We start from the raw sequence: 12,150 nt of genomic DNA, 5'->3' as shown, positions 1-12,150 counted from the left end.
CTCTAGGAGAGGCTGCCAAAAGTCAGAGAAGATGCTTCTGTGATTCTGTTCACACGACTGGTATTTTTTAATGAATCCCCAATCATCTATTTCATAGCGTGATATCGCAAGAAGAGAAAGAAAATTTTTATATTTTTATGCAGCATAAACTAGTACATGGAATCTTCAAATGTTCATGGAAAACAGAGTTTGTATTGCTTACTAAAGTTGATGGTACTTTGTATTTTTCACAGCTCCTGTGACAGGATCTGTTTTAGATCTGTAAGAGAGAACAAATACATAAAATTCTGCAACATAGCAAGCGCTTTATAAGTTGGCAGCATAGTATTTATAAACATCTCATCTACCTAAAATCTCTTTTATATCCTCTATAAAATGTCCATTATAGTATATGTTAACTGTATGTGGCTTTAGAAGGCAGAGAACATTAGACGAAAGAAAAGTCAGAAGAGTTTGCAGTTGATGCTTATAAGTTTTTTCTCAAGATATTTGATTTTAGAATTTGTGACTCCATCCAACCATTTCTGACATGGATATTACAAAATTAAATTTTGACTTTCAATTAAAACCACTAGTTAAAATCTTTGACTTAGCAGTTCAAGGATGTTCCTCATAATTATTTAACTAAATATCCATAAATTAAATAGAGTTCTTCATCCTGTATTTAACTGCGATCTTGTGGAGTGATTTATATAGACTTTCTTGGGCTGGGGGTTGATAACTTTTGTTCTCGGGAAGCCCATGAGCAATCTTCAGGGAAGCCCCTGACCGTCTTGGCGTGTGTACTCTCAATTACAACAAAGTTTTCCCTGGTCCACATCAGCTGTATTGCTGACAAAAGGAGAGTTACCCCACACTAGATGAAGCGGAGAATTGACCATTAGACGTTAACATGGAGGCAGCCAACAGGATAATTCCAGATGAAAAACCCACTTTGGGAACTATCAACTCTAAACTGCCAGCTTCTTTCTTTACTTTGTGAAAACTCAGGGAAGCTTTTAATGATTATTATCAGGTGTTTAAATGCTGAAGGTCTTTCTAGAACAGCAGAAAGAACAACAGACCGGCGATCAGGAGAGAGTCATGCACTAGCTGCTGTCCTTGAGCAAAGCCCTTCACCTCCGCTGGCCTAAATGCCCTCCTCTGCTGAAGGAGGAAGGACGCCAATGACACCAAACCGTTCCTGAGTTCTCTTCCAGCCCTGAAACGTTATAACACTGTCTCAGATTCCTAGGACTGCTGTAACAAAGTACCACAGACTGAGCGGCTTAAACAACAGAAACGTTTTCTCCCAGTTCTGGAGGCTGGAAGTCCAAGATGAAGGTGTTGGTAGGTTTGGTTCCTTCTGAGGGCTGAGGGAAGGATCTGTCCCAGGCCCCTCTCCTTGGCTTGTAGATGGCCGTCTTCTCCCTGTGTCTTCACATCATCTTCCCTCAGTGTGTGTCTGTGTCCAAATTTCCTCGTCTTATAAGGACGTCAGTCATATCGGATTAGGGCCCATCCTAATGACCTCATTTTAGTTTAATTACTTCTTTAAAACCCCTATCTCCAAATACAGTGGCATTCGGAGGTACTGGGGATTAGGACTGCAACGTATGATTTTTTTCCGGTGGGGGAAGGGACACAATTCAGCTCATAACAGATAGTGATTATCATATGACACTCATTCTCAACAAAGGAGATCAATTTACTTAAATGATGGCATCAGGGAAGGTCCAACTACATAATGGAAAGTTTTCACACTTCCTCCAAGACTCTTAATATATTCAGAATATTTACTTAAAGTTATGCATGACAAAACTTCCATTTTATCCTTTGGTCGCCTGCTAAAATTGGCTTAGGTCATCACAAATGCAGCGACCTCCAGGTTGACCATACCCACAGCGTCTTGGACGTTTCTCCCACGTGGGTGGGATAGAGACACTGGCCGGTGGGTTTTCTTCCTGTAGTCAACTTTCTTTCTACTTACATTATTCTAGAATAAACCAATTAGGCTATTTTGACCATAAAGAAACTACAAGTCTAAAAGAAGATGTGCGCAATGATCTTCATCTTGTCATTCAGTCTCCCTTTGGTTCAGCATTTCCAAAATAAAATATGGAGTTAATAACACTGATATAAACATATTGGGCGACTGTTAAAATAAAGAAAAATGGCTGTTAAGTGCTTTAGGAACGTGAGTTTTATATAAACGTTAATCACTTGCAACCTTTGTTTTCCACCTGGCCGGCCGCTTAGCAAAGAGGAGCAGCATGATTAATTAGCCCACAGTTTATTTTGTGACCCCATTAGGGTTACATGTTCCTTCTTCCTCATCTGACAACCCCCCTGCTGTTTGCACAACTCAGGCCAAACACCTGGCTGAAACGGAGTGTACTCACGCGTTGAAGCGTGCCCGGACCACCACCCGGCAGAAGTTTCTGAACCTGTGTTCCCGGCCGACTATGAACAGCGGTTTATCGAAGTACGGGTGGTTCTCTCTCAGCTCTTCTTCTTGCACTTTCCTTAAAGGGGAAATTTACGGCAGAGTAAGGCTAAGGGAAAGTTTGCCATTCCAAAATGAGAACCAGCAAACACAAGGGTGCCCTGTACCTCTTCATTTCTGCTTGTTCCTTTTTTTCCTGGATCATCTTTATTTCACTGTCTTCTCTTTGTGCATTTCTATACCTCACTGTATTGGAATGCTAGAAATAAAAGGAAAAGGGGCATATCAAAATGGAAGATTTTTTTAAAGGCTCAGAAAAGATGATCATTTTTTAAAAATTAAAATAAATGTCTTTATTATATATCTATTTCAACAGAGTCATCTTAGCAAGGGTATCTTTTTCCTCTAAAGCGTATTTTTTTCAATAAAAATATTTATTGAGACTCTATTATGTGCCAGGCACTGTTCCAGCACTGAGCACACAGCAAAAGGGAAAAAATGACAAAATCCCTGCTCTTGTGGGGCTAAGTTCTAGTCAGGGGTGACAGATAAAAATTAACTCAAAATAAGAAAGAATGTTAGAAGATGTTTAGTGTTCTGGAAAAAACAAAGGGGATAGAGAGTGCTAGAAGGCTCCAAGTTTAAACAGACAGGTCAGAGTAGGCCTCAGTAAGAAGCTGTTATCTGAGAAAAGACTAGAAGGACGCAACCACTGGATCTCTGCAGAAATGTGCTCTTCCAGAGGAGGGGCGTACACACAGGTATGCACTTGGAAGAGCCAGGATGCCGGTGCACGTGGAGGCAAGGAAGCAAGGAACAGAGAAGGAGAAGATGAGGCCAGAAGGGTGGGGGCAGGCAGATCATGTAGGACCTTGACTCTGATTTTCTCTCCGTGACAGATGGAGAGCCATTGTTCAAATAACATGATAGATTTTATAGAAAGTATTCCTTAGATTTAATTATCTGTATCTTCTATCATTTGGAAGAAGTGAAAAAGATGAAACTCTATTTTAAATTGCTTCTGTTATGGATGAAAAGACATTCGGAGAGATTTCTTAAGAAATTGGCAGAACCCCTGACCTTTTGCTATGGAGAAGATGGGAGGTGGATTTTTGCTATATGTCTACGTAGAAAATATAATCAAGTCTTTGAAGAAGAAGTAAGCCTCTGGAATTGAGACTATTCAAATAGGGCCTTTTGTTGTGTACATTTAAACACATATTTTCAATGCCACGTTCTAATGTGATTCTTAAGTAGGTGGCACATTTCTACTGAATCACATTGAAGGAAAGTGAACTAGTATTGCCTCTCTGAATTTTCACCAAGAAATCTTCTTCATGCAATATGTCTGACCTCCAAATTATAAGTACACAGGCCTTATATACGGTAGATCATATCAGACAGGGCTCTGCCTTAAAAATCATGGTGATAACAGATGTTTGTGCCAAAGAACCATATAAATTGGGTAATGGTGGCAACAGGTATTCTCATCACCAACTTAAATTCTCAATTTTGCCTGGAACACTTAGGAGAATTTACCCTAAGATAGCAGTTTCTACAGATTGAAAGAAGATGGGCTATGCTGAAAGGTCTAGAAACTCTTAAGAAATAAGAGATAAAGTGGTGAAAAAGGAAAAAAAAAAAAAAAAAAAAAGCACAAAACTCCCTAAGGCTTGCTAACTTTATCTTGCTAGATCTCCATTCTCAAATGCCATCCTCAGTTCTGAACATTTGAGACTCCACTTTCTTAGCCAAGTTATCCAGACTCAACTTAAGACCTATGTTTTAATCATATTTTATTTTAGTTATATTTAAATAATAATTATTTAACATGTATTTTCCAACTCTCTCGTGGTTATCTCGGTGTAGTATAGCTGCTGGTGAGTCCAACCCATAAGTTAGACTGCTGCCTCCTTGGGTTTTCATGGGTTTTCATGTGGTTTGTTCCCTTCACTTAATTTGGGTCTCTGGGCTAATGAAGAATGTGAACACTGACCATCCTCTCTAACATTCCCTGACCCCAAATCTCCATCTTTGATTTCTTCACACTATTTTATTTTTCTTTATAGTACAGAGGAAACCTGTGATAGCAATGAAGAGATGATGCAAAACAAATAAAAATCACTCTCAGAAATGATCATGTATTTGTTCACTTGCCTTGATAAATATTTACTGAGTCAGTAAATAAATAATTGAATGATCTAGAGTCTAAAAGCAAAGAAATTCTTGGGAAATCTTACACAGTCTTTGACAGAAAAATTCTTCTAGAAATAAAATTTTATTTCCTACTATGTAAAGCCTTGAAATTATAGACTCTGGATTCAGATTCTAGAATACTTGGAACTTAGTAAATATTCAAAATTAATAATGTGAATCATTCCTATAAAATGTTTTAAGTGTCTTTAATTTCAGTCAAATGCAACTGATATGTCGCTTTTGTGTTACTCTCTTAATGAAGATATGTGCTTTGTGGGATAGCTGGATTTTTCTACAGTTTTCTACACTTTTCTGTACCCGGCCATTTAATTTGCTTCCTGAATTTCCTGATTGCTTTGGGTCTGAAGTCCTAAGGAGATGTGACAAAGTGACAGAAAGACCCAGGTGCTGGAACTGTCTGAGCAGTCATTTAAATACATTTTCATAACAATGTTTCCAAAGCCCAAAGCATTGCTTAGAACTTACATCTTGAGTCAGAGTTTCAAGAGATTTCCCCCTGCTGATCCGTTGGCTGTTTGATCCGTGTCTTAATGATCTAAAAAACCACAACCAATTGGTCAACACATCTCAAGACCAAATTTTGACTTTTAAGCAATGACCGTTATAAAAAACAAAATCACTTTTCTATAACATCACAAATGCTTATTATTTCTTTTTATAGCAAAAGCTTATAGTCTATCCAAATGCCTTTGATTCCATCTAACAAAATTCAGAATTTTTCCGTCTAATCTTAAAACTGAGAATTTGGGCATCACCAAGGAAAAGATGCTTTGAATCTTTGAATCCGATTGTGAGTTTCATTACTGTTACACCCAGCAAATAGAACGCAGTTTCTCCCCTGTGCCTGTCTGCTGACCAGAGCTGCGCTCAGTGAACACTTCCTGTAAAACTCCCTTCCTTAGTTTCCCTGCAGCCTCATTGCCTGGCGTATTTACCTGCGCTCCTGGCGGATATGGTGCTGCACACTGAGAATTGACCTTTCCTTTGCCGGCTGCCCCTCAAATGATCCGCTCAGCATGCGCTGTCGAGTGCAAGCTCTAGCGAAAAAAAAAGGAGCCCGAGATAAATGCGTGATCTGTACACTTGGGATGAATAATACATAACTGCTCATTACTCTTATTATTTTTAATATAATATGAGGAAATGATAAGGCAAAATACAGCAAGTGACACATAACTGTAAAGGTAAATGAGTTTTAGGCTCTGTGTCAAGAACACTTACAAAGCAGAACTGTCATAGCTATGAAGAGGTGCTGGAAAATAAATAGAAAGCTCCGGCCCCTTAAGTCCCCTCACCCCCAATAGCAGAGCCTCTCTCAGGATTCTCTAAGCGGCAGGGTTAGCCTAATCACAGGTAATCATTATGCTGATTATGAACGTAGACAGGGAGCTTTCTAATAACAGCACTTAAGGAAGGATTTGCCCACCCAGGCCCCTGGGATGATGGAATATATGTTCCAAGAAGATTTTGCAGAACTCTAGGAAAATAGGAAAGCATAAAATCAGAAGCAAAAATCAGTGGTAAAGAAAAGTAACCAAGGCAGGAATGAATACCTAGAGGAACCTCAGTCTAAAGCCTGTGGCTTACAGGTCACCAGTTACCACTTTCTTTGCAGTCAGAAAACTACGAAGACTTTTTAAAACATGTTCTTTTTAGACCATAACTGGGCTTGTGTTAATTTCAGATTTGCTAATAAGTGAAGAAAATTGAGTGAGTCAACACCTGTGGTGTGAATGATTGGAGGGAAAGCAAAATTTCTTTTCCAGAAAGCTCTTTCCAACTGGAAACGACAGGAATTCCCTTGATGTAGTGGTCAAGTGAAAAGAAAATAATACAGGGGTTAAGAGACCTGTGTTCCAAAGGTGACACTGTCTTGAACTAGTTGAGTGACCTTTGGGCAAATCAGTTTCCTTATAGATAAAATGAGAAGGCTTTGATCTCGAAGATAACTCATAGACTTAAAATGCAATGAGCTTATGATATGAAATCTTATGATGCTGTATTTGTGCAACACGTGAACACACGTACTTCTTTATACTTCACTGCTTTACATAACACTTTCATGTTTCCTAAAATGCATTTCTAGATTGGCTGTGAATTATATTATTATTGTCTTTCTCAGAGTTAAGATCTTCGAGAAAAGATCTAGTCTGTTTAGGATACTTAAAACAGAAGCTCTTATGATATCATGTGTATATTTAAATACTTAAAAATGCTTTTGATGCTGCTGCTGATAATTATGGTGAATATCTATGAAAAATCAGACGAATTCAGTTAATGTAAATGCATCACAGGAAATAAAGCCCAAACAGTCACTATTTTTAGTTTAATAAGCAGCAAGAACCATTTTGAGACAAAATCCAAGTCAAAATTTTATTGACCAGCAAGGATTTATAACAATGATATACAGAGATTGTGCCTATTTCCAGGACTTGAATGGTGTCTCAGAGGAAGATGCATTTGTAACTTAGGACGAGTTGACAAAGGTATAGCATGATCTCATATCAGGTGTATTAAGAATTGTTCTTTGGACAAAAGACTGAAAATTGTGAAGGCATCCTGAGAAAATCTATTTGAAGAACGGTATTATTCTGGCATAGATATATAGATCCTCTGCCATTTGTTGACACAAATTGTCAAGACTTAACCTTCAGCCACCATCTTAGTGACTTTTACTCTTTTGTCACAAGATTCTCCCCTAAAGTAGCTGAGACCTATAGGCCTTAAACACAAAACACATACAACTGGACTATAATACACGTGTTCGAGTTGGGTGTCCTTGCTAACTTTGCAATGGAAGAGTAACTGGCTTTAAGCTGCCTGTGATAAAGGACTGTGGTATTTGCCCGACAGCCCAGTCTGAGAACTCCTGGGCATTCTTGTTGGAGAAGAGTTAGGACCTTATCTACTGACTCCAGGACCTAACGGATCTCCCAGCACACAAGTCAACATAACACACCCATGCCCGTCCGGGTGGCTTTCTGGATCCTGCTGAGACCCTCCTTCTCTGACCACAAGACAGGCAGGTCTCCACAGAGACCCACTGGCTACTGGAAAGACTCCCCCCACCCTGTGACATCTCCTCTTCCATCTCCTCCACCAACAACAGGGCTGAAGTAGTGGAGAGAAAGCAACCCCCTTTCCCCTACGGTGCCAGATCACTCCTCTGTTTCCCACCGGGTCTAGAGAATTCAGAAAATAGTACTAAAATGGGCTAGAGTTTCGGCCATACAAGTGAATCTCTGTTCTCTGAATGATTCACTCATTTGGGGTGGGGGTGATGGGCGGCTGGTTTTTAGCTCTACCCTGCAATCAGAAAACCTGTGTTTAATCAGACTTAGCCACTTAAATGTGTATAGTATGTAAAACCATTTGCTTTAATTTTCTTTTCCTACCACTTTCTTCTACGTTTATAACACTATTTGCTGGAATGATTTCAAACTAGATAATGATGGAAAAAAGAATAAAACGCTCAGTAGTTCTGGGCCGGTTAAAACGTGTAACAAGTAACTTCAGAGTTCTACTTGAGCCCAGCATTACCCTCAGTGGTTTCCACTTCCTCACTGAGAGGAGACAACCCTGCCAGAGTCTTCCTGTTCTCTGAGCAGAGGCTGCTCACCCATCTTCTCATTTCCTGGGGCTCCAAAGGTACGCAAGTAATCTGAGCAAAGTGAAATCAGGCGGGGGGCCATCTTGCCTTGGTGTTAAGAAGTCACCTTTGGTGTCTCAGGCTCAGTGCAACTCTTTCTGGTCCCTGTGCCAGCCCCCCCACCCCAGCACTCCACCCACACGTCTGGTGCCAAAACAAGGGTAAACAGTCTCCATCTTCATTTAGCTGTGCTCTTGTTGAGTCTCTTCTTGAACCAAATGCTTCAGTATCTCATTCTTCCTTTGAGTATGCCAAATGGCTTTTAAACCAGGAAACTCTATAGGTAAATGCCAGGGTTTCTTAGCTGAAAACTAAGGCCCATATTTGTCTAGCAAACTGCTAAATAAATATTTGGGTGAAGGCAACTGGGGGGGTGGGGGCACGTGAAAGGCAGTTCATTTGAAGGCTCCTGAAGGCATTTCCCCCCTTCTGAGTACAGTGGTGGGATCTTACTCACATTAGAAAGCAAAAGTCTCTCTCTCAGGTCTGCATTCTCAAGATGACCAAGAAAAGAAGGAACAATGGTGATGCCAAAAAGGGCCGCGGCCATGTGCAGCCTATTCACTGCACCAACTGTGCCCGATGCGTGCCCAAGGAGAAGACCTTTAAGAAGTTCGTCATTTGAAACACAGTGGAGGCCACAGCCATCTGGGACGTTTCCGAAGTGAGTGTCTTCAACGCCTTTGTGCTTCCCAAGCTGGCTGTGAAACCACATTACTGCACGAGTTGTGCTGTTCATAGCGAGGTAGTCAGGAATCATTCTCGTGAAGCCTGGAAGGACCCAACACCCCCACCCGATTCAGACCTGCAGGGCTGCCCCACGATCTCTGCCAAAGCCCATGTAATGAGCTAAGTCCTTAAGGACTGAAGAAAAACTGTCCTCTGGAAACAAATAAAGTGCAAATTATACTTAAAAAAAAAAAAAGCAAAAGTCTCTTCTAGGCACTGTATCCATTATAGTTAATAACTAGCCTCTTTATCTATAATAATTTTCCCATGAAAACACCAGGTGATGATACAGAAAAAACAACTTTTCTACAGATCCATAAATCCATCTAAAAGAAAACATATGGGAAAAATCTAATTACATTATACAAGGAGACCAGTTGCCAAAAATGAATTCCCTACGGATAAAGGAAGGAACTCAGATGGAAGGATATAAATCTGGGGTAGGAGAGGGAGGGAGGGAGCAAGGGTAGGGGAAAGAAGCTGCATAACACTCTCACTCTGAGCACACCTGGACATTGAAACAAGTATAAAAAGAGTGCCACATTAGGATGATTCTGCATAAATGAAACAGCCTCATACATAAGCCATTGTCACATTCTTTTGTCATGTAAAATATTTTGCTATTTTGAGAAATAATAGGCTTGGTAGAAAATCATTTACTTTAATCTGGCACCATCAGATTCCACTAAGTGGTTTCATATTCTCTAATACAATGTGCCAGGGTTCACAGCAAAGTATGGTAAACGTTTGCTTTATTATTTTTAAAAGGAAATACAATCTTATTATATACAAGCATATATAATAACCCAAACTGTGACTACTGAAGAGTGTTTTAACATGCTCAATATAATTAAAAACTTGGATATAAATGGGTTCTGATAAGTAATATAAAGCGAGAAGCGAATATTTCCCCCATGTGAAAGCACAGAAAACTTATGTTTTATGTTCCATGTTCCTGTAGCATGTTATTAATCAAGCTTGTTTAATGCTTATGGCATTCTGTCATCATTAGTAGTTACCTCCCTTATTAGAGTGAGTTCTTTACGGTTATCACTCATGCTCATATTCCTGAAGTGCAGTCCCTGGCACTCCAATGGGCTGACCGATGGACAGAATGAATGAGCGAAAGGTGGAGGTGGGGGTGTGTAAGGAGAGTAGAGGAAGGTGAGGGAAGGGTGAGGGCTGGATCTACAATTTGTTAGTCTCGAGGGTCAAAGTAGCACATTAGGTTTGCAGTTTCACCCCGAGCAGCACAGCTGTGGATAGAAAGATCTGCCTTTGGAGCCTAATGGAGAAGATGATTTGAGAAAACACAAGGTTTAGAACCTTGCATTTCCAATCTCAGCTTCTACTAGTTGTGGGACCTTAGGCAAGTGACGTGCATCCTCCGAGCCTCCACATCTCCTGTGTAAAACGTGGGGAAGAATAATAACTCTTCTGCTAACTTCATAGGGAGTTGGAAGGATCAAACACGATTACGAATGTGAACGTGCTTTGGAAACTGACACTTTATTTAAATTTTAGTTGCTAGTATTCACTTTTCCATCTTGTCTCATGTCATGGTTGATGTTAAAACATTCTACAGAGGGCTGAGGACAGAACAGCAGGTTTGACGGACAGTCATATTGGAAGGTAATGTTTACTATGGTCCAAAGCTGTAGCCTCTTAGCTGGTCTCCATGCATCTACTCTCCATAAATGTATTATTATCCCAAGAAAGAGTTTTCTGAAATGAACATTCGTAATGTTACCATGGTAGGCATTTCTCAGACTGCCACCAGTGATCGCGCCTCTTTCACACCATTGTGTAATCCCTTGAGTGTGGGCAGGACATAGTGACTTGCTTCTAATGAACAGAAGGCAAAAGGGATGGGATCGGTTACAAAAGACTGTGCCTATTGTCTTCCTCACTCTCTCCCTCTCCCTTGCTCTCTCGCTTGCTCGTTCTGATGAAGCAAACTGCCATGTTGTGAAATGTTCTATGGAGAGATCTACTTCTTAAGGAATGAAGGTGGCCTCCACTTAAGAGCTCTTGAGGAACTGAAGCATTACTCTAACAGCCCCTGAGGAACTAAATCCTATTACTAACCATGAGAATGAGCTAGGAAAGAGATTCTTCCCATTCAAGTCAATACGCCTGCAGCTTTGTGAGAGACCCAGAGCCAGGGACCCAGGTAAGCTACGCTCAGATTCCTGACTGAAACTGTGAGATACTCCATGTGTTGTTTAAATCACCAAGTTTTGGAGTAACTTGTTACACAGCAATAGATAGCTAATACAGTTATCATCATGTCTTAAAACCTTCAACATCCTACTGCTCTTCAGAGAAAGACTAAGACTGAAACACAGCGTGGCGTGCAAAGTCCTGTAGGGTCTCGCTCCGACCTCCCTTCCCAGTCTCATTTTCACCTTTAGGGATCTCACTCTCTCCATGCCACCCTCTTTGGTCTTTCAGTTCCTCACGTACGCCACGCTCCAAAGGGCTCCAAGAGAGCAAGGGTTGACTTTGTTATTGCTCACTTTTACTACTTCACCTTATACACAGTAGGTGCTCAATAAATATTTGTTAAAGGAACGATATTTGAAATTCTGTGAAGATCAAATATTTTAATTTCTTTTTTGATCACTTCATGCTTATGAAGCACGGAAATAATCACAAACAAAACAGCATGTGTGTGAAATACGCGTTTTAAAGGGGGAAGTTAAATAATCTTAATTTTATCTCAAGTTAGAATACTATACCATTCAAGAAATGGGCTGCACACCTATAATAGATGAGATCCTGAGACAGTAATAAAAAAAATCAGACATTGCTCCTCGCAAGTAGAAAATCTATAAATCTTTATCTATATTCTATGTGAAAGCTATTAAGGGAAACTGGTAAGCCAACGTGAAGCTGAGCTGAACTCATTTTAATTTCTTAAACGGGAGATCTGATCTGTCACTGGGAACATGGTCTCCAGACATCTTGTCTTACAGGAATCTACTGCCAAGCTGAAATAGTAAATAACCAAGCAATCTGAGACTTTTAATATTTTACCAATAAGAAATGAGACGCACACATCATTATAGTTATGCCTTTAGTAACAGACCTACTCAAAAGGAGAAGTGCTTAAATGTTCAATTAAGTT

General features: G+C 40.1%; 2 protein-coding genes and 1 pseudogene across 3 annotated transcripts in view; 2 read left to right on the top strand and 1 right to left on the bottom strand.

The window, feature by feature from the left end:
- The window catches only part of ITGBL1 (integrin subunit beta like 1), a 1,366,350-nt gene that overhangs the window by 876,704 nt on the left and 477,496 nt on the right, over window positions 1–12,150 (top strand). The window lies entirely within an intron of this gene.
- The window catches only part of NALCN (sodium leak channel, non-selective), a 293,641-nt gene that overhangs the window by 42,388 nt on the left and 239,103 nt on the right, over window positions 1–12,150 (bottom strand). Inside the window, exons 18-22 of the mRNA XM_004423148.3 lie at window positions 5,578–5,679; window positions 5,108–5,177; window positions 2,593–2,684; window positions 2,382–2,504; window positions 203–259 (exon numbers count right to left, since the gene is read on the bottom strand). Coding sequence (XP_004423205.1) covers window positions 203–259; window positions 2,382–2,504; window positions 2,593–2,684; window positions 5,108–5,177; window positions 5,578–5,679 — 444 coding nt within the window. The remainder of the gene's footprint in view (window positions 1–202; window positions 260–2,381; window positions 2,505–2,592; window positions 2,685–5,107; window positions 5,178–5,577; window positions 5,680–12,150) is intronic.
- Window positions 8,791–9,136, top strand: LOC101403901 (small ribosomal subunit protein eS26 pseudogene; annotated as a pseudogene).

The sequence above is a fragment of the Ceratotherium simum genome, chromosome 10 (assembly GCF_057802395.1).
Source record: "Ceratotherium simum simum isolate JZ-2026a chromosome 10, ASM5780239v1, whole genome shotgun sequence".
NCBI classification, from domain to species: domain Eukaryota; kingdom Metazoa; phylum Chordata; class Mammalia; order Perissodactyla; family Rhinocerotidae; genus Ceratotherium; species Ceratotherium simum.
This window is presented reverse-complemented; position numbering and strand designations above follow the sequence as displayed.